This window comes from Phascolarctos cinereus, unplaced genomic scaffold, assembly GCF_003287225.1.
Source record: "Phascolarctos cinereus isolate Bilbo 61053 unplaced genomic scaffold, phaCin_HiC Scaffold_4;HRSCAF=312, whole genome shotgun sequence".
NCBI lineage: Eukaryota > Metazoa > Chordata > Mammalia > Diprotodontia > Phascolarctidae > Phascolarctos > Phascolarctos cinereus.
The window spans coordinates 186,332,094-186,357,196 of NW_027555847.1; the positions used below are offsets into that span (position 1 = coordinate 186,332,094).

Genomic DNA, 25,103 nt, shown 5'->3' on the forward strand with positions numbered 1-25,103 from the left:
AGTAAAGTTTTGTATATCTTTTGCCATTTGGCCAATTCTAATTTTTGAGGAACTATTTTCTTTTATTATCTCCCTTGTCAAGCTGTTAATTCTCTTTTCAAAATATCTTTCATTTTTCTCCATCACTACGATTTTCAAAATCATTTTTTTGCTTTTCCATTATCTCTCCTGGCATTATTGTCGGGCTTTTGTCAAATCTGTATTGTTTTTCCTCTCAGGCTTTGTAAATGTTTTCACATCATTGTCTTCTTCTGAGTTTGTGTCTTGAGCTTTCCAGTTACTATAGCAGTTTTTAAGGTCAGTTTTTTTTTTCTTGACTTTGGACTTCATATTAGAGTTGGGCTCTGCTTACTTCTTGGGGTGGAGGTGACTGTCCCATTCTTCAGGTTTTTATTCCCTGCTATTTTCACAGCTAGTTCTGGTGGCCTGTAAGTTGTCATACTTTCAAGTTGGTGTGATCTGGGGAGAGGTGTGGTCCCCGCTCTTGTTCTGGTTCTCACCCAGGTAGGGATTCTCCTTTCTAGCAACCACAACTTCTCTCTGTCCCAGAACTGAAACCTATACCCAGGTAAAGTCTTTGCTCTAATTTGAAAGCAAGCATTCCTCACTGCCTTGGAACTGCAATCTATAACTAGTTAATAAGCAACAGAATTTACAAATCATGCTTGGTCGTGCACCCAGAGATAGAACATGGACCACCTGTATTCTCTTTCTGATCTGGTGTTTGGTCCCCTTAACATGTCTTGGCCCTGAGTGTTTCTGGATACTACTGCTGATGCCTCCAAGAATCACAGCTAATGTTGCTTCTGCCTTGCTGCACTCTATCCAGCCCTCCCCCCAGAATCCATAGACTTCTCTTTCTTAAGTTATTGTAGGCTGGAAAAAAAATGAGTGAATTTGACTTCTTATTGGTTGTATCACTTAGAATTTGATTTGATGCATTAAAAAAAAGTTGTTTGGAGAGGACTGTTGGGAGAGCTTGAGAAAAATTCTGCCTTTACTCTGTCATCTTGGCTTTTCTCGCCTTCAATTCTGTACTGTTTCTTAGATTTTTTTCTTTAACCTTCATTTAAAAGGATTTAGTTATTTAGACTCCAATTAATATTTAAGAGAACATGAAAATGAAGGAAAAGGTGGAGAGAAAAGAATCCCATGAACTTCACTTTCATCTAAAGTTTACAGAAAAAGCTAGAACATGCACAACAAGGAACTAGGCTTGTAAATGGAAAGGGAAAGGGGATTTAAGAGGCAGTGATGATGAATAATCATAAGTGAAACAAACTCTGATGCTGGAGTAGGGAGCATTCAAGAGGGATTAAAAGGAAAGAAAGAAAGAATAGTACCAGTGATTGAGAGCATGGGAAAGAGAAGAGAAGAAGAACAGAGGAAGAGGAAAAATAGTTTGCTTCATTTATAGATTGAAAGTACTAGATAATTTCTTCCCTTTTATCACATTCTTCTTTTCTAGATAAAAAAGGATGGGGGCAATCCTAGAGCACAGAATAGAAGGAAATACACAATTAACACTTACAACAATGAAGGTGAATGGGAAGAACTCACCCATAAAATGAAAAAAGATAAAACAATGGATTAGAAAGCCCTCTCCTTATTTGATTTAATTTTCTTTATGACTCTGAAGAATTTTAGGGCTCAAAATGCTATAAAGCTGTGCATACCCTTTCATCCAGCAATACCAATGCTAGGCCTGTATCCCAAAGAGATCATAAAAAAAGTTAAAAGACCCACATGTACAAAAATATTTATAGCAAGTCTTTTTGTGGTGGCAAGGAATTGGAAATTGAGGGGATGCCCATCAATTGGGGAGTGGCTGAATAAGTTGTAGTATATGAATGTAATGGAATACTATTGTGCCATAAGAAATGATGAGCAGGCAGATTTCAGAAAAACCCGGAAAGACTTACATGAATGGTGCTGAGTGAAGTGAGCAGAACCAAGAGAACATTGTGTACAGTAACAATGACATTGTACAATGAACAACTATGATAGACTTAGCTCTTCTGAGCAATACAATGACCTAAGCAATTCCAAAAGACTCATGATAAAAAATACTGTCCACATCTAGAGAAAGAACTATGGAGTCTGAATCTAGATTGAAGCATATTATTCTCTCTCTCTCTCTCTCTCTCTCTCTCTCTCTCTCTCTCTCTCTTTTTGGTTTTTCTTTCTCATTGTTTTTCCCTTTTTTTCTGATTCTTTTTTCACAACACGACTAAGATGGAAATATGTTTAACATGATTTTACATGTGTAGTCTGTATCAAATTGCCTGCCATCTTGTGGAGGGAGAAAAATTTGGAACTCAAAATCTTATAAAAGTGAATGTTGAAAACAAAAAACAAACAAATAAATAAATAGTTAAAAACCCAAATCACTAAATGTCTCAGAACCATGGTTTTACAGTGCTTAGAACACAGGTCTTCCTGGTTATGAGTGCGCTGCTCTAAAATGGAAATAATGAGCAAGTGATGCCAACTATAGCACACTTACCCACTTATTTTCAAAATAATTAATGATTCTGAAAGGCAGAACTCAAAAGTGACTTGCCTAGCAGCAACAAAGATAGTAAATAGCAAGGCCAGGATTGGGATACCTTACCTCCAACTTTAAATCCAGTGTTCTTTTCAACATACTATATAAACAGCATCACAATGAGAAATTAAAAAAAAATTGACTTAATAGTTCCTTAAGTGTTTTAAGGTTAAATCATGTTATTATTGGTGGAATTGGAGATTTATAAGAATATCTAGATTAGCCTCTTTCCTTCCTTCTTCTTCTGAGATGCTGTCTCTAACAAGGTAGGTAGGACACAGATTATAAAACGTATCTGCACAAAAGATGCCATCTCTTTGTTTTGAAATTCTCGGCATGGCTCCTAAGGCATTTTCCTTTCTCCTACTGAGAGACTTCATAAATATTGCCCTTACTGGTGATAAGGACTCTAAAGATATGAAATAAAGAAATGGAGCCTATTCTCTGCCCACCAAGGACAGGTTTTTTAGCCAGCTGGATAGAGTATAGGGCCTGGAGTCAGAAAGATTCCTCTTCCTGAGTTCAAATATGGCCTCAGTCACTTTCTGGCTTGTGACCCTGGGCAGGTCACTTAACCTTGTTTGACTCAGTTAACTTATCTGGAAAATCACTCCAATGTCTTTGCCAAGAAAACCCCAAATGCGTCATGGAGAGTCAGACATGATGAAACAACTCAACAACAAATCAAAAAGTACTGCTGAAATTATAAATAAGCAAGGTTCAAAAGAAGAGATATAAGAGGACAACTCCGAACCACTCCTTCACGTATGTGAGAGGTCCAAAGGTGTTGCACATTTCACGTGTTTTTTTTTTTTGCTGGATGTTGTTTCCCTTCTATTTTTTTTTTTTGGCTTTAAAATGTAATTTGTTATTTGGAATAGCTTTCTGGGAGGGAGGAAGAGGAGGAACACTGGAGAAAACTATGGTGATGTAAAAAATGAAAGACATTAAAAAAACTTATTTTTTAAAAAGTAAAAAAAAGAATTCTAGGGCTTTCAGAGATATTTATTTCTTCTCTCTATTAATATGTAAACAATTCATCCTCAGATGTTCTCTTTCAAATGATTAAATGTATATACCACTACATATCATCTACTCTGTTCTAGCTAATGCATCAGAAATGCTTGGAAATCCTCTACTTCATCAAAAGCTTATTTTTCTCCCTGTAGGATTATATTTAGTTTTGCCATTGAGGTAATTCTTGGTTGTAAGCCTTTATATTTTGTTTTTGAAATATCACATTCTAAGCTCTACTCTTCTTTATAATAGTGCCAAGTCTTTAGTAATCCTGAGGGTGGTCTCTGATGGTACCTTTTTTCTTTTTGGCTGCTTGTAGTATTTTTACTTGTGTGATGAATGAAAATTTCCAAGAAACAGTTTCTGGGTAATTAATAATCAATTTATTAAGTATGACTAACAAATAATCAATAAATTGAGGGCAATTGTTCTTCTTGGCAACCAAAAGACAACTCCTACCCTCCAGAAACATTAAATGCTTAAAAGCCTTTGGAAAAGGGGGTGTCCTTGAAGGTGAAAATTAACTCTGGTGAACAGTTATTGAAGGGGTGGACTTATTAATGAGGAAGCAGGGTAAAAGTCTAGCTCCTCCTGCAGATAAGGGGACCTAATCATTAGACTCAGCCACCTCCAGCAATTTGTACAAAAGAATCTATCTCTACCCAGACCATTCTGGCTGGTTTTCCCTTTCATAAGCTGTGTCACTCTAAGTTCTAAGGGAAGGTTCTAGGACAGGGGCTTATTTCTTAAAGGCAAGATCTCACCTAGACTTAATTCTGTTGTAAGATCTTCTAGTTGGGTGGGATCCACCCAAGATGGAAAAGCGTGTACTGCAAAGATTTGGGCAATCTCATCCATCAGTAATGTCCTTTAGAGACTAACTGACTAATCTATATGTTCTGATTTCTCTATGAGGAAATAGGAAGGGAAAACCTTAAACTTAATTTAATAAGTGGTTATTAATGTAACAGAAAAATAATAATTTCTCTCACCTGGAAGATCTGGTTTTGTGTTTCTGATAGTTTACATTTTGGGGTTTCTTTCAAGAGAAAACTGGTATATTCTTGCTATTTTTACTTTGGTCTCTTATTCCGAGTTTTTGAAATATCATACCCTAGTAATTTTTTTGCTCTTGATTTTCAGGTAATTCAGTGACACATAGATATTCTCTCCTTAACGTATTTTCCATGTTAGGTGTTTTTTGATAATATATACATATTTTTTTCCCTTTCCTCCTCCAGCTTTAACATTTTATTTCATTATTTTTATTGTCTAATGGAGTCATTTTTTCCTGTTTGGCCCATCCTATTTTCAAGGAGTTGAGTTCTTGGTTAACTTGTTACCATCTCATCTAAGGCACTAGTTAATTTTTCCATTCCCAATCCTTAGCTATTTTATTTTGCATCTCATTTCATTTCATCTAGCTACTCTTTCCACTTCATGGCCAGAATTTCTTTTTTTTCTTGGTTTCTAGCTACCTCTCACTATCCCCCTGCCCTGAGAATTGATCAGGTCTTACTATGGATGAGGGCCATGGGTTGTCTCAGTTGGGCACTGGTATTGTTCTCTCTCTTACTGTGGATAAGGTTCTTGGGTCACCCTGCATTTTGCTGGTTTAGCCCTGTTTTCTTCTATGAATGGGATTACTAGATATCACAGTAACACATACAGTTGGATATTGTTCTGACCATGCTTCTAGGCTGTTCGATACTTCATGTTCCTCCTGCCCTAATTTACCTCCACTCTACACTTCTGCAATTATTTTGTGCAGTTCTAGAATGGATGGATGAATCTACCAGATCTAGACTAAGGTTCTAGGTTTTGTCTTTTTCAGCTTTAGTCTTTCTAGTATACTTTTGTAGCTTTATTTAAGTGTTTGGGGTGGGGTGGATTCTAGGATACTCTAGTCCTAACAAGCTTCTGTCTTCTCACAGTTCCCTGAACACATATAACTTTCAAAACTGGCTTGTTTGTCAGAGGCCTTTTACCTTTTCCATTCTGTGAAGCAGCAAAAATGCTTCTTTTATTTTTCTTTTTATTGATACTTGTTGAAAGTCTGTTATTTACTTTTTTTTAGCTTCACCATAGGAAAACAGTTTGCCTGAAGACATACTGCTTGTTGGCATCTTCATCTCTGAAGCTGTTAATTTCCTAACTGCATCAGAGACCTGAAAATCATACTCAACTTCCCTTCTATTACCTTTTCTTATTTGTATTATATATCTTATATTCTCAACTATCTTACGCTTCTCCTTGGTTCTTTTCCTTCTCCTTCTTAAGTCTTTCTGTAGCAGTTCAAGTCTTTTGCCTTCTCCTGCTTGTGAACATTTTCCATCTGCTCCTTGTTCTTTTTTTTCTCCTTCATGTCCTTCTGTTCCAGTCATTCTCCTCCTTAATCTTGAGCCATTCTCCTCTTTCAGTTCCAGTCCTTCCCTGTCTTTTCTCAATTCCTCTAAAATTTCTCCTCTCTAAATTCAGTCTTTAGTCTTCCTCACAAATCACAAATCCTAAGCATTACCATCACAAATTCTTCTCATTCTTCAGTCACTGTTTAGTTAAATATAACCTTTGCCTATAGAGGTTGGAAACAGAATGTCACTTAAAGAGACAAGGGGATTGAACAGGCTATAATCACAAACAAATGATACTACAAAGGTAATTTACATTTGGTTTTAGAATGTTTTTTTTATGGTAGTGATTTTCTTTTTTGAATATTTATAGACTTTAACTTTTTTTATTAGAGGTATGATTTCATAAGTATCAGGAGCCTGTGGCATGGAAGTTGCCTCTGCCAATGAAGATCAGCACCTTTTTTTTTTTTAACAACTTATAGTCTTAAAGAGTTGTTTGAGGGCACTTAGAGGTTAAATGATTTGTCCAGGGTCACACATCCAGTAAAAGATGTTAGAGATAGGGCTTGAACTCAGGGCTTAAACCCAGGTTTCCCTGACTTGTGGGCCCACACTTTATCCATTATTCAATGTTATTATATATAAAATATTAAAATTATTTTACATTTCTTGAACTTCCACAGGTTAGATGACAGAGATTAAAAAAACTAGGTGGCTATTGGGTGTCTAGCCTATGAATAAGATTCTTACCTCAGTTAATTTACAAATGGGATTGCCTCTACACAATTGGCTGAACTACAGATAGTCATAGGAAATTGGGGGTCCTCTTCTGTGGGTCTAAAACATTCCTATGTGCTATTACTTTCTTTCAGTGCCACAGGTTGCCTTCATTTGATATCAAGTGTTTTTGGTGAAGAATTTTGTGGTCCTGTTATAGGATTCTGTTAACATACCTTCAAGCTGTTCATCTGAATTGTGGGGTTGCATAATAGTTCTACGGCATTTTGATTGTGTAAATAGACCTAATGAATGTTTTTTGGGAAAAAAAACAGCTAGTAAAGCAAAAGGATAAATGGTTTCTTTAAAAATGTTTTAGTGAAGTGCCTCTAGCTGAATACATGCATCAATTAATCCCCAAATTTTTGTTGATATTTTTGCAGGTGTGGGCTATAAAAATTGCCCTATTTTAAATATACACTTAAAATAGGGCTTATTCTGACTTAAGATTTTCTACTTCTCATTTTTCAGTTTGTTTTGCATATTTTACACTCTAAAGGGAAGACCTACTTCCCTAATTACATACCCCTTTCTGTTAGTGATAGATTGCGGGAACTAGTTGTTGTTTTCTATCTTTGCTTTTTCTTCTCCTTCCTTACCCCTTTTCTTCTTTTCCTTTTCATCCCTGGAAATCTGATTTCAAAGTTATATCTATCTGAATTGTTAAAACAAAAAAGACAAATCTCTGAGGATACTGTGTACTTATATACAAGGATATACACCAGAAGAAATGTTAAAATATTTATTCAGAGTGGTTTTTCCTCACTTGCATGCTTACAGATGTGTATCTAATATTTGTGTTTTTGGTAGTAGTGCATTGGACATTTACAAGCTTTAGAACAGAGTCCTGTAAAGTAGGATCCTATCTCATTTCCTAAAAGGAAGGTTTCAAAACATCTTACTGTCTGTGGTTTATTTTTTATTTCTCAAAAAAACCAAACATCCATTTTACTTCTTAGTTCAAGCATTACACATATGCATGTCCAGAATATTTGGAAGATAGAATTGTGAGATCTAAAGAGATTACTTTTAACCTTGTGTAATATCTTGTTTTTATATTTTTCCATAATAGTTTGGAGTTATCTAGTAGTTCATCTTTGAGGCATAAAAGAATTGATTATATGGCAATCTCTTAGTGCTGTTATCACACTGATCAAACTGATACTGGTCTTTTACTATCTGGTCTTGTAGTTTCTGTCAGATGCTGCTCTGCTTACTACATAGTCTCTGTAGATACTGCTTGACTGTAATCTTTGCCATTCTAGGTCCTGGCTCATCTAATATTATATGTTTATCATTCAAGCAGAAGATGGAATATGATTATCTAGGACTTCTTCTACAACCTATATCTCATATATCCACTCCCACCCAAATAGCCAACACCCTAGTTCAGACCTTTACCACCTCTTGCTTGGACTATTGTAGAGTACTACTAACTGACCTTACTGCTTTCAATTTTTTTTTTATTCTCCACACAGTTGGCAAAATAATCTTCCTAAGGCAATATTATACTTATGTATGTCCCTATAACATTTAGGGAAAAACACAAAATCCTGGCCTTTAAGGGCTTCCACAATTTAGCTTCAACCTGTCTTTCTAAATTCATCACATTACTCCCCATACTCTACCTATCATGCAAACTGGACTGTCAGGTGAGGCCCATAGCAGTACTCCTTGGGAGGACTCTCTAGATGCTCTTATCCCTCAGGGGCTTCCCTGAGATAATGCTGAGCACAGTGGAGGACACACAGGGTACTATTGTGTCATGCTGGAGGGATACTCAAAGCTTGCAAAAGAGTAAATCCTCACAAGGGGAGGCTTCCGTGTAGCTAGAACTTCAGGGGCAGGAAAAGGGGCTCATTAGGATTATTACCTTAAGGGAGGTCAGTGACCTTTTGTGGAGGGGGCTGGCACAAGTCTAGAATGATTACTTTCTGAGCACTGCCTATACTATTAAAGTTCATGTCTGCTGTAAGGGTGGAAATCTCGGCAATACCACCCAGGGATAAAGAACTATTAGATATTAATAATGTGGCTTATTAAGGCAAATCAGGGGGCTTCCAATGAACTTTTCACTTTATAATGGATTTGAAATAGTTTTTCAGATCCAAACAACAGCCTAACAACCACAAAACAAAACAAAAATCCATCTCCACTCTAAATTCATATTATTTATAACTGTAATAGGAACATACATGATTGATTGACCTCGGCTTTGTTCCCCTTGTGGTTAGTTCCCTAAAATTTCCAAGAGTTTCCCAAGTGACAGCCCCTGAGATCATAATTATTTGAATCCCTGTGCCCAACAGACTCCTAATGGTTTGAGCCTTGTACCTGGGCATAAATTCTGTGAAACAACCCCTTTTGGTCTCATGGTAAGTTGTGAATGAATTTAGGGACCATGATCCCACACGTGATAATCTATACATTCCATAAAGTTATTATACCAGGAAATTGGTTGAAGCTGAGGAAATGCTGGGGCTGAATGCCCAAACCTGTCTCTCTTTCCTATCTTCTTGTATTATCCACTCCATGTTTAAATAAACAGAGCCGCAACTCAGGCATAGCCAAGGTTTTCTGTCACCCTGTCCTCCTAGGCTGGACCACCCAAAAAGTTAGTACAACTCATTTGCTTATCATCAGGGATGCCCATTCACACTTTAGAGATATGTAGAAATTTAGAAAATCCTGAATAGTAGCAAAGGTGGAAAAGTCCACAACCAGCTGCTATTTCCAAACAGGAAGGAAACCCTATAAGAACTGAGCTCTAAGATCTGAAACAGGCTGTTTGTAAAAGGGACTGACACTTGCCCTGATGATCTGTATTATACAGCCAACCAAGAACTCCTAGAGCTTTCAGATAACATTGTCCTCCAGAGCTTAGCTCCAGGTCAGATTCAACCTTACAGGGTCACATCTACCTTGTCTAAACACACCGGAACAGAGAAATAGGTCTCCTAACCTAAAACAGAACATCAATACTATGCTATAAGAGGAGGTCTTTGGTTTATTCTCCCTATTTATGAAATTAAGCTTCAGTAAATAAATCAGTTTGTTCTCTCATTCCATAGACACACCATCTAGCCCTCATCCTGAAAATATTTAGCCTGTATGTGTCTTATTTCTTTTCCTCCGTAATCTTTCCTAATTCACTGTACCCTATCAGAATATGGTGGTTGCAAATGATCTCAGGATCTCAGTCTTTGGGGAGGGCAAGGCTGGGGCTGAGAAAATGGGAGAAGTCAATACAGAGGAGTCCTTACTCAATCCCCATCCTCCTGAATTTCTTCTCCAATAAATGGAGTTTCTTGCAGCGATAAAGTTAAGTTAGGGTTGGAATTAGATAACCTTGCAATTCCTTTCCCCTTTTCCTTCATGAAAATGGACTTCTTTCTTCCTTTAATGAACAAGTGAATTGACCTTATTTAATTTTGGTTTTATTAATTCAGTAGCCAGCTTTTCACCTTGGCAAAGGTGAAGCCAGAAGTACTTTTACTCACTTGCTCCTCCGCCTACCAAATCCAGTTAGCAGGGGTTCCAAACTTAATCCCATGGGTGTAATCCATGTCACAGACTGTATAGTTCCCAAGGAACCAAATTTTGGACTCAATATCAGGGCATCCAAGAAATGAGAATGCCTCATTCTTTCTTCCTTCTCACAGTAAGCCATGATCATACCACCAATCTAATTAGATCCTGTGGACTATGACATACATTTTAGGACATGGCCACAGTGGCCCTAAATGCAAATTCATGGCCTAGAGAGAAAGATAATTTAAAACAAACGAACAATTTAGCCTTTACTTTTTTCTAAATATTAAGACAGTTTTACTAAAGATATACAAACACTCAGGTTATTTGGGCCCTTGTGTACTTCTCAGTAGTTAAAAAAACAGATGGATAAGGGAATAAACCGTTTTTCAAATCTGAAGAGTCATCCTGCCTTCTTGAGAACAGTTTATAGTTCCTCCAAAAGACTTAGTCAATCCCTGTTGTTAATCTTCATCTCAGGTCTACGCATTTGCTCAAAATCATCAAAGCCACACCTTAGCCCTATAAGGCCCAAAGAAGGTCTAAGTTAAATGAATAAGACCTAAGGCAGCATAACATTTAGAAACAAAATTGAAGGCAGGAGAGAAAAGAGAGGTCTGTATGGATGTTTTTAATAGTCAGATGTGTCATTTGCTAAAATTCTTGTTGATACATTTCTTAATTATTATAAATAGATATAGGTAGCACATCCATGTGCAAATTATCACATACACACATTTTTCCCTCAAGAGCTATGAAAAGTATCTGTTTTAAACAGAAATAAATCAATACTAACAATTAAGTGAAGGAAATGCTATTAGAAGCACTAAGTTATTAAAGTATAGGGCTAAGAATGAGCTTTTCAAGGGTTTAAATGCATTCTATTACAAGAATATTTCCTCTCTGTTTCTGACGAAGTTAAAGTCATCTAAATTAAAATACTATATATCCCTGGATTTAGCCTATGACTTTCTGAAGAATTTCTATGTTGGAACTTGGTTGGGACTATCTGAGTTAGTTTTAAATTGTGAAACCAATTTGTCTTAAAAAAGCAAAGTTCTATGCCTCTGGAAGCTACTTAAGTAAGCTATTCTTTATTAAAGTAGGGCTACTAGGCTTTGTTTTGGAGTAACAGAAGTTAGAGAGTTCTGCTAGCATTATTTACCTTTAAAAGATAGAAACAATTGAGCCTAGCACTTGATTACCAGGAGTAATTGATTAAAAATGGAAGCCATGACAGTGATACTTCTTCCTTATGCTACTTTAGTCTCCTGTTTAGCAGCAGCCTCCCAAGGAATGGCCTGGGAGTGGCCAGAGATTTACAGATCCGTGTTTTAAGGTTCTAAGTGCCTAATGTTTCCTCCACCGTACTCTTACCTGATACTTCTGTGTTTTTCAACAGAACACAAAACTTGCTAGTTATGGCTCTGGTGAATTTAGAAGTGATCATTGTCCTCAAAGTGTAAGCCAATATATGTCAATGACATTTGATAGTTTCTGACACTCTCACATATGGCAAAATTGCTATGTCCCTATATTGAATGTTAGGAACCAAACATGAAGAGTATTTATTTTTCATATGATCTTGTGAATAAGGAACTGTCTCTGCTGATTGCAGTCTTTCTTATTTGTCTTAAAAGAAATATGGTTATCACAGCCTTTTACATATATTTACTTATTTTCTTGCCACTAATTTGTGACAAGTTTGTAGTATCTGATACTTTGTCCTGCTGCTTTACTTTCTTCTGCGTGATATTTTATGTAAAAACTATCTGATTTCTATACCTACCAGTTGGTAATTTTTTGAAAAATTTAATCATGTTTTATTGATATTAAGTTTTTTTTTAAAAAATAGACTACAAATGTACAATCACATCAAACATATTTCCATAATAGTCATGTTATGAAAGAAGAACCTGAACAAAAAGGGAAAAATCATGAGAAAAAAAAAAGAAAATAGTATCCTTTGATCTGCATTCAGATTGCATAGGTCTTTCTTTGGATGTGGATAGCATTTTCCATCAGGAGTCTTTTGGAATTGTCTTACATCATTACATTGCTGAGAAGAGCTAAGTCTCTCAAAGTTGATCATTGCACAATGCTGCTGTTACCATGTACAATGTTCTCCTGGTTCTGCTCACTTCACTCAGCATCAGTTCACATAAGTCTTTCCAGGTTTTTCTGAAATCTGCCTGCTTATCATTTTTTGTGGAACAATAGTATTCCATTACATTCATATACCACAACTTGTTTATACATTCCTCAATTGATGGGCATCCCCTCAGTTTCCAATTCTTTGCCACCACCAAAAGAGCTACTATAAATATTTTCTATGTGTGGGCCCTTTCCCCTTTTTTATGACCTCTTTGGGATACAGACCTAGTAGTAGTACTGCTGGATCAAAGGGTATGCACCATTTTATAGCCCTTTGTGCATAGTTCCAAATTGCTTTCCAGAATGGTTGGCTTATACCTGGTTTCTGCTATACTATTGTCCAGTTTTCCAACCAGTTTTTGTCAAATAGTGAGTTCTTCCAGAAGCCGGAGTTTTGGGTTTATCAAATAGTAGATTACTATAGTCATTGCTTACTGTGTCTTGTGGACCTAACCTATTCCACTGATCCACCACTCTTATTTCTTAGTCAATACCAACTAGTTTTGATGATTGCTGCTTTATAATACAGTTTTTGATCTGGTACTTTTGTGGTTTGGGGTGCTGGGAGCCCTGAAATGTAAGGGTACAGGGTGAGTCTGCCTAGAAAGAATTCAAGCACTCAAGCCTTCTTTCAGTCAAGGTGGCAAGGTTTATTGTGATGCCAATAGAAGGGGGCAGAGAATCCTAGTGAGTCTGCAGCTTAATGGGGGTGAGAATGACACTTTCATACAAAAAAAAGACTATAAGAATATTTTGATGGGATTAAGGAGAGGTAAATAACCTGGGTGGGTGAGGGACAGGTACAACAGTGAAAGGATCTAGGTGGAATTAAGGAGTATCAAGTAAACTAATTAAGTAATCAAGGTCAGCTGGGGTGGGCCATATGACTTAGGCAGCTGAAAATGTATGGGAAAATTCAGGGACTGGCTTGCTTCCAGAGATATAGTCTCTTCTTTTAGGGGTCCAGTTCCCAACCCCCCTCAGTACAGGTAGGCCACCTTCCCTTGCATTTCTTTTTATTAATTCCCTTGATATTCTGGACCTTTTGTTCTTCCAGATGAATTTTGTTATTATTTTTGCTAGCTCTATAAAATAATTTTTTGGTAGTTTCCTTGGTATGACATTGAATAAGTAAATTAATTTAGGAGAATTGTCATTTTTATTATATTATCTTGGCCTACTCATGAGCAATTGATATTTTTCCTATTGCTTAGATATGACTTTATTTGTGTGAAAAGTGTTTTATAATTGTGTTCATATAGTTTCTGGGTTTGTCTTAGCAGTTAGACTCCCAAATATTTTGTACTGTTTCTCATTCCAGCTCTTACTGCTGGGCTTTGTTAGTAATGTATAGAAATGCCATTGATTTGTGTGGGTATATTTTATATCCTTTTATATTGCTAAAGTTGTTAATTATTTCAAGTAGTTTTTTAGTTGATGCTCTAGAATTCTCTAAGTATATCATTCTATCATCTGCAAAGGGTGATAGTTTTGTTTCTTCATTGCTTATTCTAATTCCTTCAGTTTCTTTTTCCTCTCTTATTGCTAAAGCTAACATTTCTAGTACAATATGGAATAACAGTGCTGATGATGGATATCCTTGTTTCACCCTGATCTTATTGGAAATGCTTCTAGCTTATCCCCATCACAGATCATGCTTGCTGATGGTTTTAGATAGATGCTACTTATCATTTTAAGGAAAATTCCATTGATTCCTATGCTCTCTAGTGTTTTTAATAGGAATGAGTATTGTATTTTGTTAAAAGCTTTTCCTATATCTATTGAGATAATTCTATGATTTCTGTTAATTTTGTTATTGATATAGTCAATTATGCTGATAGTTTTCCTAATATTGAACCAGCCCTGTATTCCTGGTATAAATCTTACCCAGTCATAGTGTATTATCCTCCTGTTAAGTTGCTATAATAACTTTGATAATATTTTATTTAAAAGTAGGGAAATTGTTGATATCTTTTGTTTTTACTTGACCTATATTTCCCACAACTGTCATTCTCTACCATCTTTCTGAGAAGAAAATTGAAAGAAAAGATGAAAAAAAAATGTTGTACAAAATTAAACAGAATAGCAAGAGTTTGACATAACCACTTCTGCAAAAGATACAGAAAAATTGTCTTCTCATAATTTTATTGGGCCATTCATGAGCATTATAACTTTTAAACTGAGTTTTGATTGTTTTTGTTGTTATTTTTCTATATACATTATTGTACTCATTGTGCATATTACTTTTTTCTGATTCTGTTCATTCATTTTGTATCAGTTCATCTTCCAGTTATTCCAGTGTCTTTCAAGATTTTTTACATTTATCCTATTTACCATTTCTTACAGTGCAATGATGTTCCATTACATTCATGCACCACTAGCATTTCTAGTGTCTAGCTATTCCTCAGTTTGAATAGCATCTGCTTTGTTTCTAATTCTTTTCTAAAACACACACACACAAATGCAGCTCTTTTGTTATATATGGGGATTTTTCTCTTTTTCAGTGCCCTCCATGGAAGATTGAAGGGTATGGGTATTTTAGTGTTAAAAGGATAATTCTTCATTTGAGCTTTTTACCCTGATTAATGAGGCAAAACTCAGAACAAAAAGAATTTTTAAAACTTTATTATAGGTATATGAAGGTAGCAACACATGGAAGGACTGATCACTGTAGATCTGTAATGGATTCAAGGTGGGGCTAGCTTTTATAAGTAACTCTAAGACCATTCAAAGAGGTCCACTCCAACAGAAGCGGTTGAGCCTTTGCATCTCAGTTCTTCCCCAATGTAGTAAGAATGTGATAATTTGCAGGTAGGGGTATGTGACAAAGTGCAGGTAATATAAAAAGCTGCACACTTGGTGTCTCCTGCCCCAACAGAGTCTCCCCCAACAATGGTTCATAAGGAGGGCTGGGAACAGTGGATCAACGTAACTTTAACATTAGTTGTGTTTCTGTGAAATTCCAAATTGCTTTCCAGAATGGTTCTATCTATTCATAGTTCCAACAATAATAGTGCGTCAGTGTGCCAGTCTTTATACAACCCTGCTAACACTGATTATTCTCATCTTTTGTCATCTTTGACAATTTGCTTGGTATGAGCCACTTTACTCAACATTGTTTCAATTTGTATTTTTCTTGTTAGTAATTTGGAGAATTCTTTCCTATGGTTGTTAATAGTTCTTTTGAAAACTGTATCCTTTGACTATTGGTCTATCTGCTATAAATGTGGGTTCTTCAAATCTCATTTGTCTTCAACAATAACCGTACGAATGAGACCTTTGTTTTTTAATCACTCTGTTCAGCTGACAATAATAAAAACCTGTATATCTCACAAAGATGATTCTAATTCTAGCTTCTCTATGGTAGTGGTTCTCAGATTTTTTGGTCTCATGACCCCTTTATACTCTTAAAAATGACTGAGAACCCTGTCCCCAAGAGCTTTTGTTTATGTCGACTATATCTATCAATATTTATTAATATTTTAAATTAAAATGTCTTCCTATGTTATGAAAATAGTTTTAACCTTACTGATCCCCTTATTGTGGTGTAGGGGTGCTGGGAACCCCAAAATTCGAGGGCAGAAGACATGCATCCTTCTTTGAATGAATTTGATTCAAGGCTTCTTTCAGTCAGAGACAAGATTTATTAAACCCAGATGGAGGTAGGCAAGATTTTAAGAATCAGACCTTTGGTAGACAAAACTAACACTTTTTAATAGGAAAAAGATCTGTGGGAAGATCTGGATGTGATCAAGGAGTGGATAAGTATTCTGGGGTGGTTGTGAGAAGGGGTCTAGAAGGAATTAAGGGTGGGAAGTAGCTTGGGTGGGGTGGGGGGTGATCTGGAGGTAACAGACAATGAATGTCAGGGACATGTGGGAGAATTCAGGGGAAGTTGGGGGGAGAGGGTTTCCAGGGCCAATACCCTGTTACCCTGAAGGCATGTCAAGGATCCCTAGTGGTCCCTGGAGCACACTTTGAACATAAAGTGCTCTAGGATGCTCCATTTCATAAGAAAATGCTGGCCATCCTGTTTGATTACCCTTCAATACAGCTGTCTATGGGAATTACAGATGGGTAATTCAAAAGTCACTCCTTTGGGAGTCACTAGAGCATAAAGTTCTGCAGGTGTTCATAGACTCATCTACCCACTTCAATTAAGCTTTTTACTTGCTTGACAATTCTCATCAATTGCTGCATTGCTGCAGATTGCTTTTCCCTCACACATGTATCACCTCCCTTTCAATACAAAATTAAGTTAGTGGTGGCAGCTGCAAAAATGCTTTTAAGGAAAAGTATCTGTAGCTATTTTCTTTCACCTAAGCATAAATTGAGTGGCTAAGAACAAAGAAATTCTTTGGTCAACCAGCCAGTCGCTACACAACCATCTCAGTTTAGAGCAAACAGTTTAAAAAATTTACTTGGAAATTTCCTTTGTAGCTTAGACATGAGAATCCCTACTCCAACATAAAGAAAATACTTAATTTGAGGAGCAAATTTAATTCAATTCTGTTCAGTAAACGTTTATTACTTGCTGTGTGTCTGGCACTTTGCTAAACTGTGGGGATACAGATAAGAAAAATAGTCAGTCCCTGCCCTCAAGGAGTTTACAATTTAATGGGGGGAAACAACACGTAAAAGGAAGCTGCAAAGGGTGGGGCAGGGTGTCTACCAAGAGGTGTGGATGTGGTGTTGAAGTCAAGCAGAACAACTCATGGGTAATAGAGTTTGTGAGACTTTTCTAAAGGAAGGCTTTAGTGCTCTGCACTTTAGCCTTCCAATATCCAGGGCAAGGCTATTGAGGATAAGTTGAGAAGGTCTAGAATATCAATAATTAGCATGTTAATGAGATAGCAGGTCATCAGTTTATCCTGGGATGGGGAGGTGTTCTGTGGTATAAAGCTGTGCAGAGTTGCTGATGGAAAATGAGTAGTAAGTGACAATAGAGAAAAAGCAGATCTTCCTTATTTTGATTTTACTTCTGTCTGCCAAGGATAATTGCTTTGGTTCTGGAAATGACAGAACAAAAATAAATAACAGCCAAAATAAGTAAAAGGTGTTATTTTCAGATGTTATAGTCATTCAGTTGAGAGCCAGACCTTTGAATTGCTGTATCAGTGTTAAATCAAGATGTTCAAGAATTCAATAATATTGCTTTCCCTAAAAGTGAAGATATGATTTCATCAATATCTGAGCTTTTAATAATTTTCATCTTATAATACCCATAATATATTAGTATAGTAGTACATATATGCATATCAGCATGTATTTATGTATATGGCTATAAATTGCTATTTTTTGTTGTTCAATCATTTTCACTCATTTCTGACTCTTCATGACCCCATTTGGGGTTTTCTTGGCAAAGGTGCTGGAGTGGTTTGCCATTTCCTTCTTTATCTCATTTTACAGATATCGACATCAGTAGAACCTGAGGCTTTTCTTCATGTCAATGAAGTTAAGATTTCTTAAGGATAATCATGAGGAAGCATTTATTAAATGCATACTGGCCCTGTACATGGTGAGGAAACAAGCAGAGTTAAGTGACTTGTCCAGGGCCACACAGATAGTAAGTGTCTGAGCATAGATTTGAACTCAGTTCTTCTTGACTCCAGGCCCAGTATTCTATCTACTCTATTCTGTTAGCTACAAAAATAGTAGTTTTGTTTCTCCTTAGCTATACTTATTATCAAAATTAATTTTTCTTATTTTAATGTTATAGCTAGAATTTCTAGCACTGTATTAAATGGTAGTAGTCAAAATTGAACTCATTGATTTTCCCATAATCTTATTGTAAAGGCTTCTAATATATCTCCATTGCATGTAATACTGGCTCTCAGTTAGATTTTTTTTTTTACCACGTTAGGAAAAGGTCCATTTAGTCCTATGCCTACTTAATGTTTTCTTTTAATAGAAATGTTTATTGTATTTCATAAAAAAATGAAAATTCTGTATCCCTTAACATAATCATGATTTTTTGGTTCTTAAATGTTCTCTCATTTTTATAGCTTTCCTAATTCTGAATGAACTTTTCTTTCTTTTGTTTTTTGTTTTTTTACTCAGGAGCATTTCATTTAATTCAAAGTTCATGAGTAAGTTCATAAGTACATAAAAAATTGAAATGAACCACAGGGATAAGGGCATTAAAGAAGCAAGATTTTAAAATGTGAAAAGATTAAATATGCTGAAAATTCACACTCCCTTCACAGAAGTAAAACCAGAACTGATCAGAGACCACTAACGTCTAATTTCATCTCTATTAGGTTATGTCCGAATTCTTACTGCAAGGATCAGTCCAAAGAATGTTTTATGTGGTATTCACAAATCTCAGTATGTTAATGTTTGAAAACTGGGAGTATTATAGACCAAGTGAAGGTTGATGATACACTTAACTGTTGAGGATATTTAAGAATACTAAGATAGTTCAACCTAAGGTGCATTTGAGCTGACTCAATCTGAAAGAAAAAGATATCGAAAAAAAAGGAAGAAAAAAGATATCTACATCAGTAGAACCTGAGGCTTTTCTTCGTGTCAATGAAGTTAAGATTTCTTAAGGATAATCATGAAGAAGCATTTATTAAATGCATGCTGGCCCTGCACATGGTGAGAGGGCCTCTGAGTTATAGACAGTGATTCAAATCCCAGTTCTAACTTACTGGGTACATGATCCTGGTCAAGTCACTTGTCTTTTCAGTACCTCAGTAATATTCTAACACTCTAACTTGTAGAACAACTGCCATTCTGCATTGGCAGAATTTTCTCATCACTGCAATGAGGGTTTTCTATATCAATGAAATCAAAGGTCTACTTTAAAAAGAAACATACAAAATTAAAATGTTGTTAATTCCATCACTAGTTTTGTGAAAAATCACAGTTGTCATCTTTTTTGCCTGTACTCCTGAGGTTCACTTTAAGCAATCTGTTTGTGTAAATATAAGCCTGTAAGAAATTTGTTTAAGGTTAAGAAAACACACAAAAACAGAGTCACTCATTTGTAGGTGTCTTTCAGCACAAGGCACTAGGCAAAGGGCCCAAAAGGGTTAACCTGGGAGGTCCAGATGAAGAGAAAACTATTAAAAGGAAAGGCCAGCCTGAACCTGAGCCTGGACCAGCACCTGGACTACCTAATGAGGCCCCCTTTTCCTTTAAACACATAATTATCATATCACTCTTTAGCTACTACTGCTTTCACTTAATTTTGGAGTGAATATGCAATCTCTCTCCAGGGAAAATTTTCAGTTTCATACTGCTGATTGTTCTGTCAAATGGTAAGCTTAGGCCATATTTTTCTCTCTGATTTTTTAAAAAAGGAGGGGGAATGAGATACAGAGATATTAATTGTATTCCTTTTTTTTTTATAGCTTTCCTAATTCTGAATGAACCTTTCTTCTTTTTTTGTTTTCTGTTGAGGCAATTGGGGTTAAGTGACTTGCCCAGGGGCACACAGCTAGTAAGTGTCATGTGTCTAAATGCAGATTTGAATTCAGGTCCTCTTGACTCTAAGGCCAGAGCTCTATCCACTGCGCCACCTAGCTGCCCCTGTGAGTGAAACTTTCATGCCTGGTATAACTCTTAACTGGTCAAAATGTACAGATGTTTTAATGTGTTGCTATAGCGTGTTTGCTATATTTCAATTCAAGTTCTGTATCAATATTCTTTAGGGATATTAGTCTATAGTTTTCTTTATCTGATTTCTGTCTCCCTCAAATTTCTGAATTATATGTGTAATACTGGAATCAATTGTGTTTTGAAAATGTTTGATAGAATTCACTCTGTAAATCCTTCTGGTCCTGGCTTTTTTTCCCTTTTCATTCTGGGAATTCAGTTATTGCTTGTTCAATTTATTTTTCTGAAATTGGGTTATTTACATTCTCTTGTTTATTTTGACATTCCATATTTTTATCAATATTCATCAATTCATCAACTTAATTTATCACTTTCATTTAATTTTGTTGATAGCTAATTTGGCAAAAAAGTTGGGAAAATAATCCTTTATTTCTTCTTTATTTATGAATAAGCAAGTATTCATTAAACACTTACTATATAGGCACTGTGCTAAATTCTGAGAATATAAAGCAAAGTAAAATATATATGTTATGACTTATTATTTATGTGTCTCTTTAAAAATCAAGCTTTTTTCCCCCTTTTGATCCCTCTCCAAAGTTTGAGGTTTGGCCAACTCTGTGTTTGTTTTTTTTTCTTTCAGTTTTATTAACTCTCTTCCCATGGAACCACATTGATCCCTGAGGAATTTGTTCTATGTAATCATTAAGGTTTTTTCCCCCTAGGTTTAAGATTCCATGATTTACCTAAATAGTTAGGTTCTCATCTAAGATGACACATTTCACAATTATTAATGTAGTGGAATAAACACCAGATTTTAGAGTGCTGTCATCTGGGTTTGATTCCCATCTCTGCCACTGGCTGTCTTGGACCAGGCTATTAACCTCTCATAGTTTTGGTTTCTTTGTCTGAAAAATGGTGATACTGGCACCACCTATTACAAAAATAAAAGAACTTCTCCAGCATGACTGTGATAAATATAACAGGAAACTTGAGGATGTCAAAACCAAGAAGGAAGTAACACCATTCTGAGAATTAATTCTTAAACTTTGACACATTAACTTTGTGACCCTGGGCAAATCACAAATTCTCTGAGCCTTACTTTCCTCATCTATAAATGAGGAGTTTGGACAAGATGAATTCTAATATCCCATGTAGCTCTATCTGTAATCCTAGGACTTTAAGAGCTTCCCTTACAACTTGCTAGGAGGCAATATTTTCATCCATTGTTTTATCCTTTCACGCCCTCATTTGTCTTGTCCACTGCATTCACGAGGTGACAATTCTTTATGCTCTCTTTTCTCTACTAGGTACAGAAGCATTGCTTTTGGCCTAATAAGTGGCCATGGCAACCAGCATTGATAGTGCAAACCACTTACCCTTTTTCTTTGGCAACATCACTCGTGAAGAAGCAGAAGATTATCTTGTTCAGGGAGGAATGAGTGATGGACTCTATCTGCTTCGCCAGAGTCGCAACTACCTGGGTGGCTTTGCTTTATCTGTGGCTTTTGGAAGGAAGGCTCATCATTACACTATTGAGAAGGAGCTAAATGGGACATATGCCATTGCTGGAGGGAGGACCCACACAAGCCCTGCTGAACTCTGCATTTATCATTCTCAAGAGTCTGATGGTCTGGTCTGTCTTCTGAAGAAGGCTTGTAATAGGCCACCTGGAGTAGAACCCAAGACTGGTCCATTTGAAGATTTGAAGGAAAACCTCATCAGAGAATATGTAAAGCAAACATGGAACTTGCAGGTAAGCTGTTGATGGTTTCCAGTAGAAAGAAATTTTGTTTCTTTTTAAATTTTAGTCAATTTCAACAGTCCTTGCTTTCACCATAACCCCTCTCTATGTATCTATATCTATATCTATCTGTATCTATCATCTGTCTATTTATCTATCTATATTAAATGGCAGTGTTTCAATAGGCAGAAATTTAAATAGTTATTGACTTCAACAGATACAAGTCATGCTTTTAAAAGGTAACCTTCCTTTTTTTGCCATCACATATCAAAATTTTGAGATATTTAGAATTTATTATTTTCTTGCTGTGACATGTCATTTTCATACTGTAACTCCAATTTATTCTCCTCAAAGAGCATTACTTGAGCACCTTCTGTGTATAAGCACTGTGCTAGATGCTGGGAGAGATGCAAAATTTAGATAAGATATGGCTCCTTGCTTCATGGACTGGATAGGACACATGCACAGATAATTGTAGTATAAAATGGCTCACCACTGATTTAAATACATGTACTTTTGCAATTCTATTGCATCTGTTATTTAATAGTGTGTCTGATAGTATCTTTGTTTATTCTTTATCCTTTGTATGAAACTATAAATGCTATCAATCAACAACCATTTATTAAATATCTCCTAATGTGACAGGCACTGTGCTAAGCTGCATATATAAATACAAGCAAAAAGATAGTCCATGCTCTCTCAGAGCTTACATTCTTTTTTTTCATTTAATAGTGTTTTATTTTCCAATTTCATATAAAGATAGTTTTCAACATTCATTTTTGTAAGATTTTGAGTTCCAAATGTTTCTCCCTCCCTTCTTTCCCTTCCTCCTTCACAAGACAGTAAGCAATCTGATATAGGTATACATGTATGATCATGTTAAAAATATCTCCACATTAGTCATGTTGTGAAAAAAGAATCAGAACAAAAGGGAAAAACCACAAGAAAAAACAAAAAGTGAAAATAGTATGCTTTGATCTACATTCAGATACCATAATTCTTTGGATGTGGATAGCATTTTCCATCATGAGACTTTTGGAATTATCTTGGACCATTGGATTGCTGAGAAGAGCTAAGTCTGTGATAGTTGATGATTGCACAATACTGCTGTTACTGTGTATGGTGTTTTGCTGGCTCTGCTCATTTCACTCAGCATCAGTTCACATAAGTCTTTCCAGGTTTTTCTGAAATCTGTCTGCTCATCATTACTTATAGAATAATAGTATTCCATTACATTCACATACCACAACTTGTTCAGTCATTGCCTAATTGATGGGCATCCCCACAATTTCCAATTTTTGAAACAAAAAAGAGCTGCCCTAAATGTTTTTGTAATGTGGTTTCTTTTCCCTTTTTTATGATCTCTTTGTGATACAGACCCAGTAATGGTATTGCTGGATCAAAGTGTTTACACAATTTTACAGCTTTATGGGCATAGCTCCACATTTGCTTTCTAGACTGGTTGGATCAGTTCACAACTCCACCAACAATGCATTAGTGTTCCAATTTTCCTCTATCTTCTCCAACATTTATCATTTTTCTCTTCATATTAGCCAATCTGATAGGTGTAAGGTGGTACTCAGAGTTGTTTTAATTTTAATTTCTTTAACCAATAGTGATTTAGAGCATTTTTTTCTGTGATTATAAATAGCTTTAATTTCTTTGTCTGAAAACTGCCTGTTGGTATCCTTTGACCATTTATCAATTGGGGAATAACTTTCATTTTTATAAATTTATTCAGTTTTCTCTCTATATATATGAGAACTGAGGCCTTTATCAGAAATGCTGACTATAAAAATTGTTTTGCAGCTTTCTGCTTCCCTTCTAATCTTGGTTGCATTGGTTTTGTTTGTGCAAAATTTTTAAATTTGATATAAACAAAATTATCCACTTTGCATTTCATAATGTCCTCTATCTCTTTTTTGGTCATAAATTCTGTTCTTCATAGGTCTGGCAGGTAAAGTATTCCTCGCTCACCTAATTTTCCTATGACATCAACCTTTATGTCTAAATCACATATCCATTTTGACCTTATCTTGATATACAGTGTAAGATGTTGGTCAATGCCTGTTTTCTGCCATACTGTTTTCCAGTTTTTCCACCAGTTTGTGTCAAACAATGAGTTCTTATCCCAGAAGCCAGAGTCTTTGGGTTTATCAAACATTAGGTTACTGCAGTCATTTACTACGTCTTGTGTTCCTAAACTAACCTATTCCACTGATCTAAAACTCTATTTCTTAGTATCAGATGGTTTGGATGATTGCCACTTTATAATATAGTTTTATATCTGATACAGCAAGGCCACCTTCCTTTGAATTTTTTTTTTATTAATTCCTTTGATATTCTGGACCTTTTGCTCTTCCAGATGAATTTTGTTGGGTTCTTTTTAGTTCTATAAAATGATTTTTTGGTTGTTTGCTTGGTATGGCACTAAATAAGTAAATTAATTTAGGTAGAATTGTTATTTTTATTATATTAGCTTGGCCTACCCATGAACAATCGATGTTTTCCCTATTGTTTAGATATGACTTTATTTTTGTGAAAAGCATTTTGTAATTGTGTTCATATAGTTTCTGGGTTTGTCTTTGCAGTTAGACTCCCAGATATTTTATATTTTTTACAATTACTTTAAATGGGATTTCTCTTTCCAGCTCTTGCTGCTGGGCTTTGTTAGTAATGTGTAGAGATGTCATTGATTTGTGTGGGCATATTTTATATTCTGGCACTTTGTTTAACTTGTTAATTACTTCAAGTAGTTTTTTAGTTGATGCTGTAGAATTCTCTAAGTATACCATCCTATCATCTGCAAAGAGTGATAGTTTTGTTTCCTCATTGCCTATTCTAATTCTTTCAATTTCTTTTTCTTCTCTTATTGCTAAAGCTAACATTTCTAGTACTATATTGAATAACAACGCTGATAATGGATGTCCTTGTTTCACCCCTGATCTTATCGAAAATGTTTCTAGCTTATCCCCATTACATATCATTCTTGCTGATGGTTTTAGATAGATGCTACTTATCATTTTGAGGAAAATTCCATTGAGTCCTATGCTCTCTAATGTTTTTAATAGGAATGGGTATTGTATTTGGTTAAAAGCCTTTTCTGTATCTATTGAGATAATTCTATGATTTCTGTTAATTTTGTTATTGATATAGTCAATTATGCTGATAGTTTTCCTAATATTAAACCATCCCTGTATAACTCCCACCCAGGCATAGTGTAATATCCTCAAGATAAGTTGCTGTAATCTCTTTGCTAATATTTAATTTAAATTTTTTTGCATCCATATTTGTTAGGGAAATTGGTTCATAATTTTCTTTCTCTGGTTTTGCTCTTCCTAGTTTAGGTATCAGCATCATATTTATGTCATTAAAGGAATTTGGTAAGACTCCTTCTTTGCCTATTTCCCAAATAGTTTAT

The 25,103-nt window shown here is 35.6% G+C and overlaps 1 protein-coding gene across 5 annotated transcripts in view; it reads left to right on the plus strand.

The window, feature by feature from the left end:
• Positions 1-25,103, plus strand: part of SYK (spleen associated tyrosine kinase) — a 137,349-nt gene that overhangs the window by 21,310 nt on the left and 90,936 nt on the right. For 4 of the 5 annotated variants that reach the window (XM_020979708.2, XM_020979709.2, XM_020979707.2 and 1 more), the window contains exon 2: positions 21,249-21,694. In XM_020979708.2, the coding sequence (XP_020835367.1) occupies positions 21,284-21,694 (411 nt within the window). In that variant the 5' untranslated portion in view covers positions 21,249-21,283. Of the gene's footprint in view, positions 1-21,248; positions 21,695-25,034; positions 25,066-25,103 lie in introns of those variants that run through there. The other variant, XM_078152828.1, reaches the window with a different exon arrangement.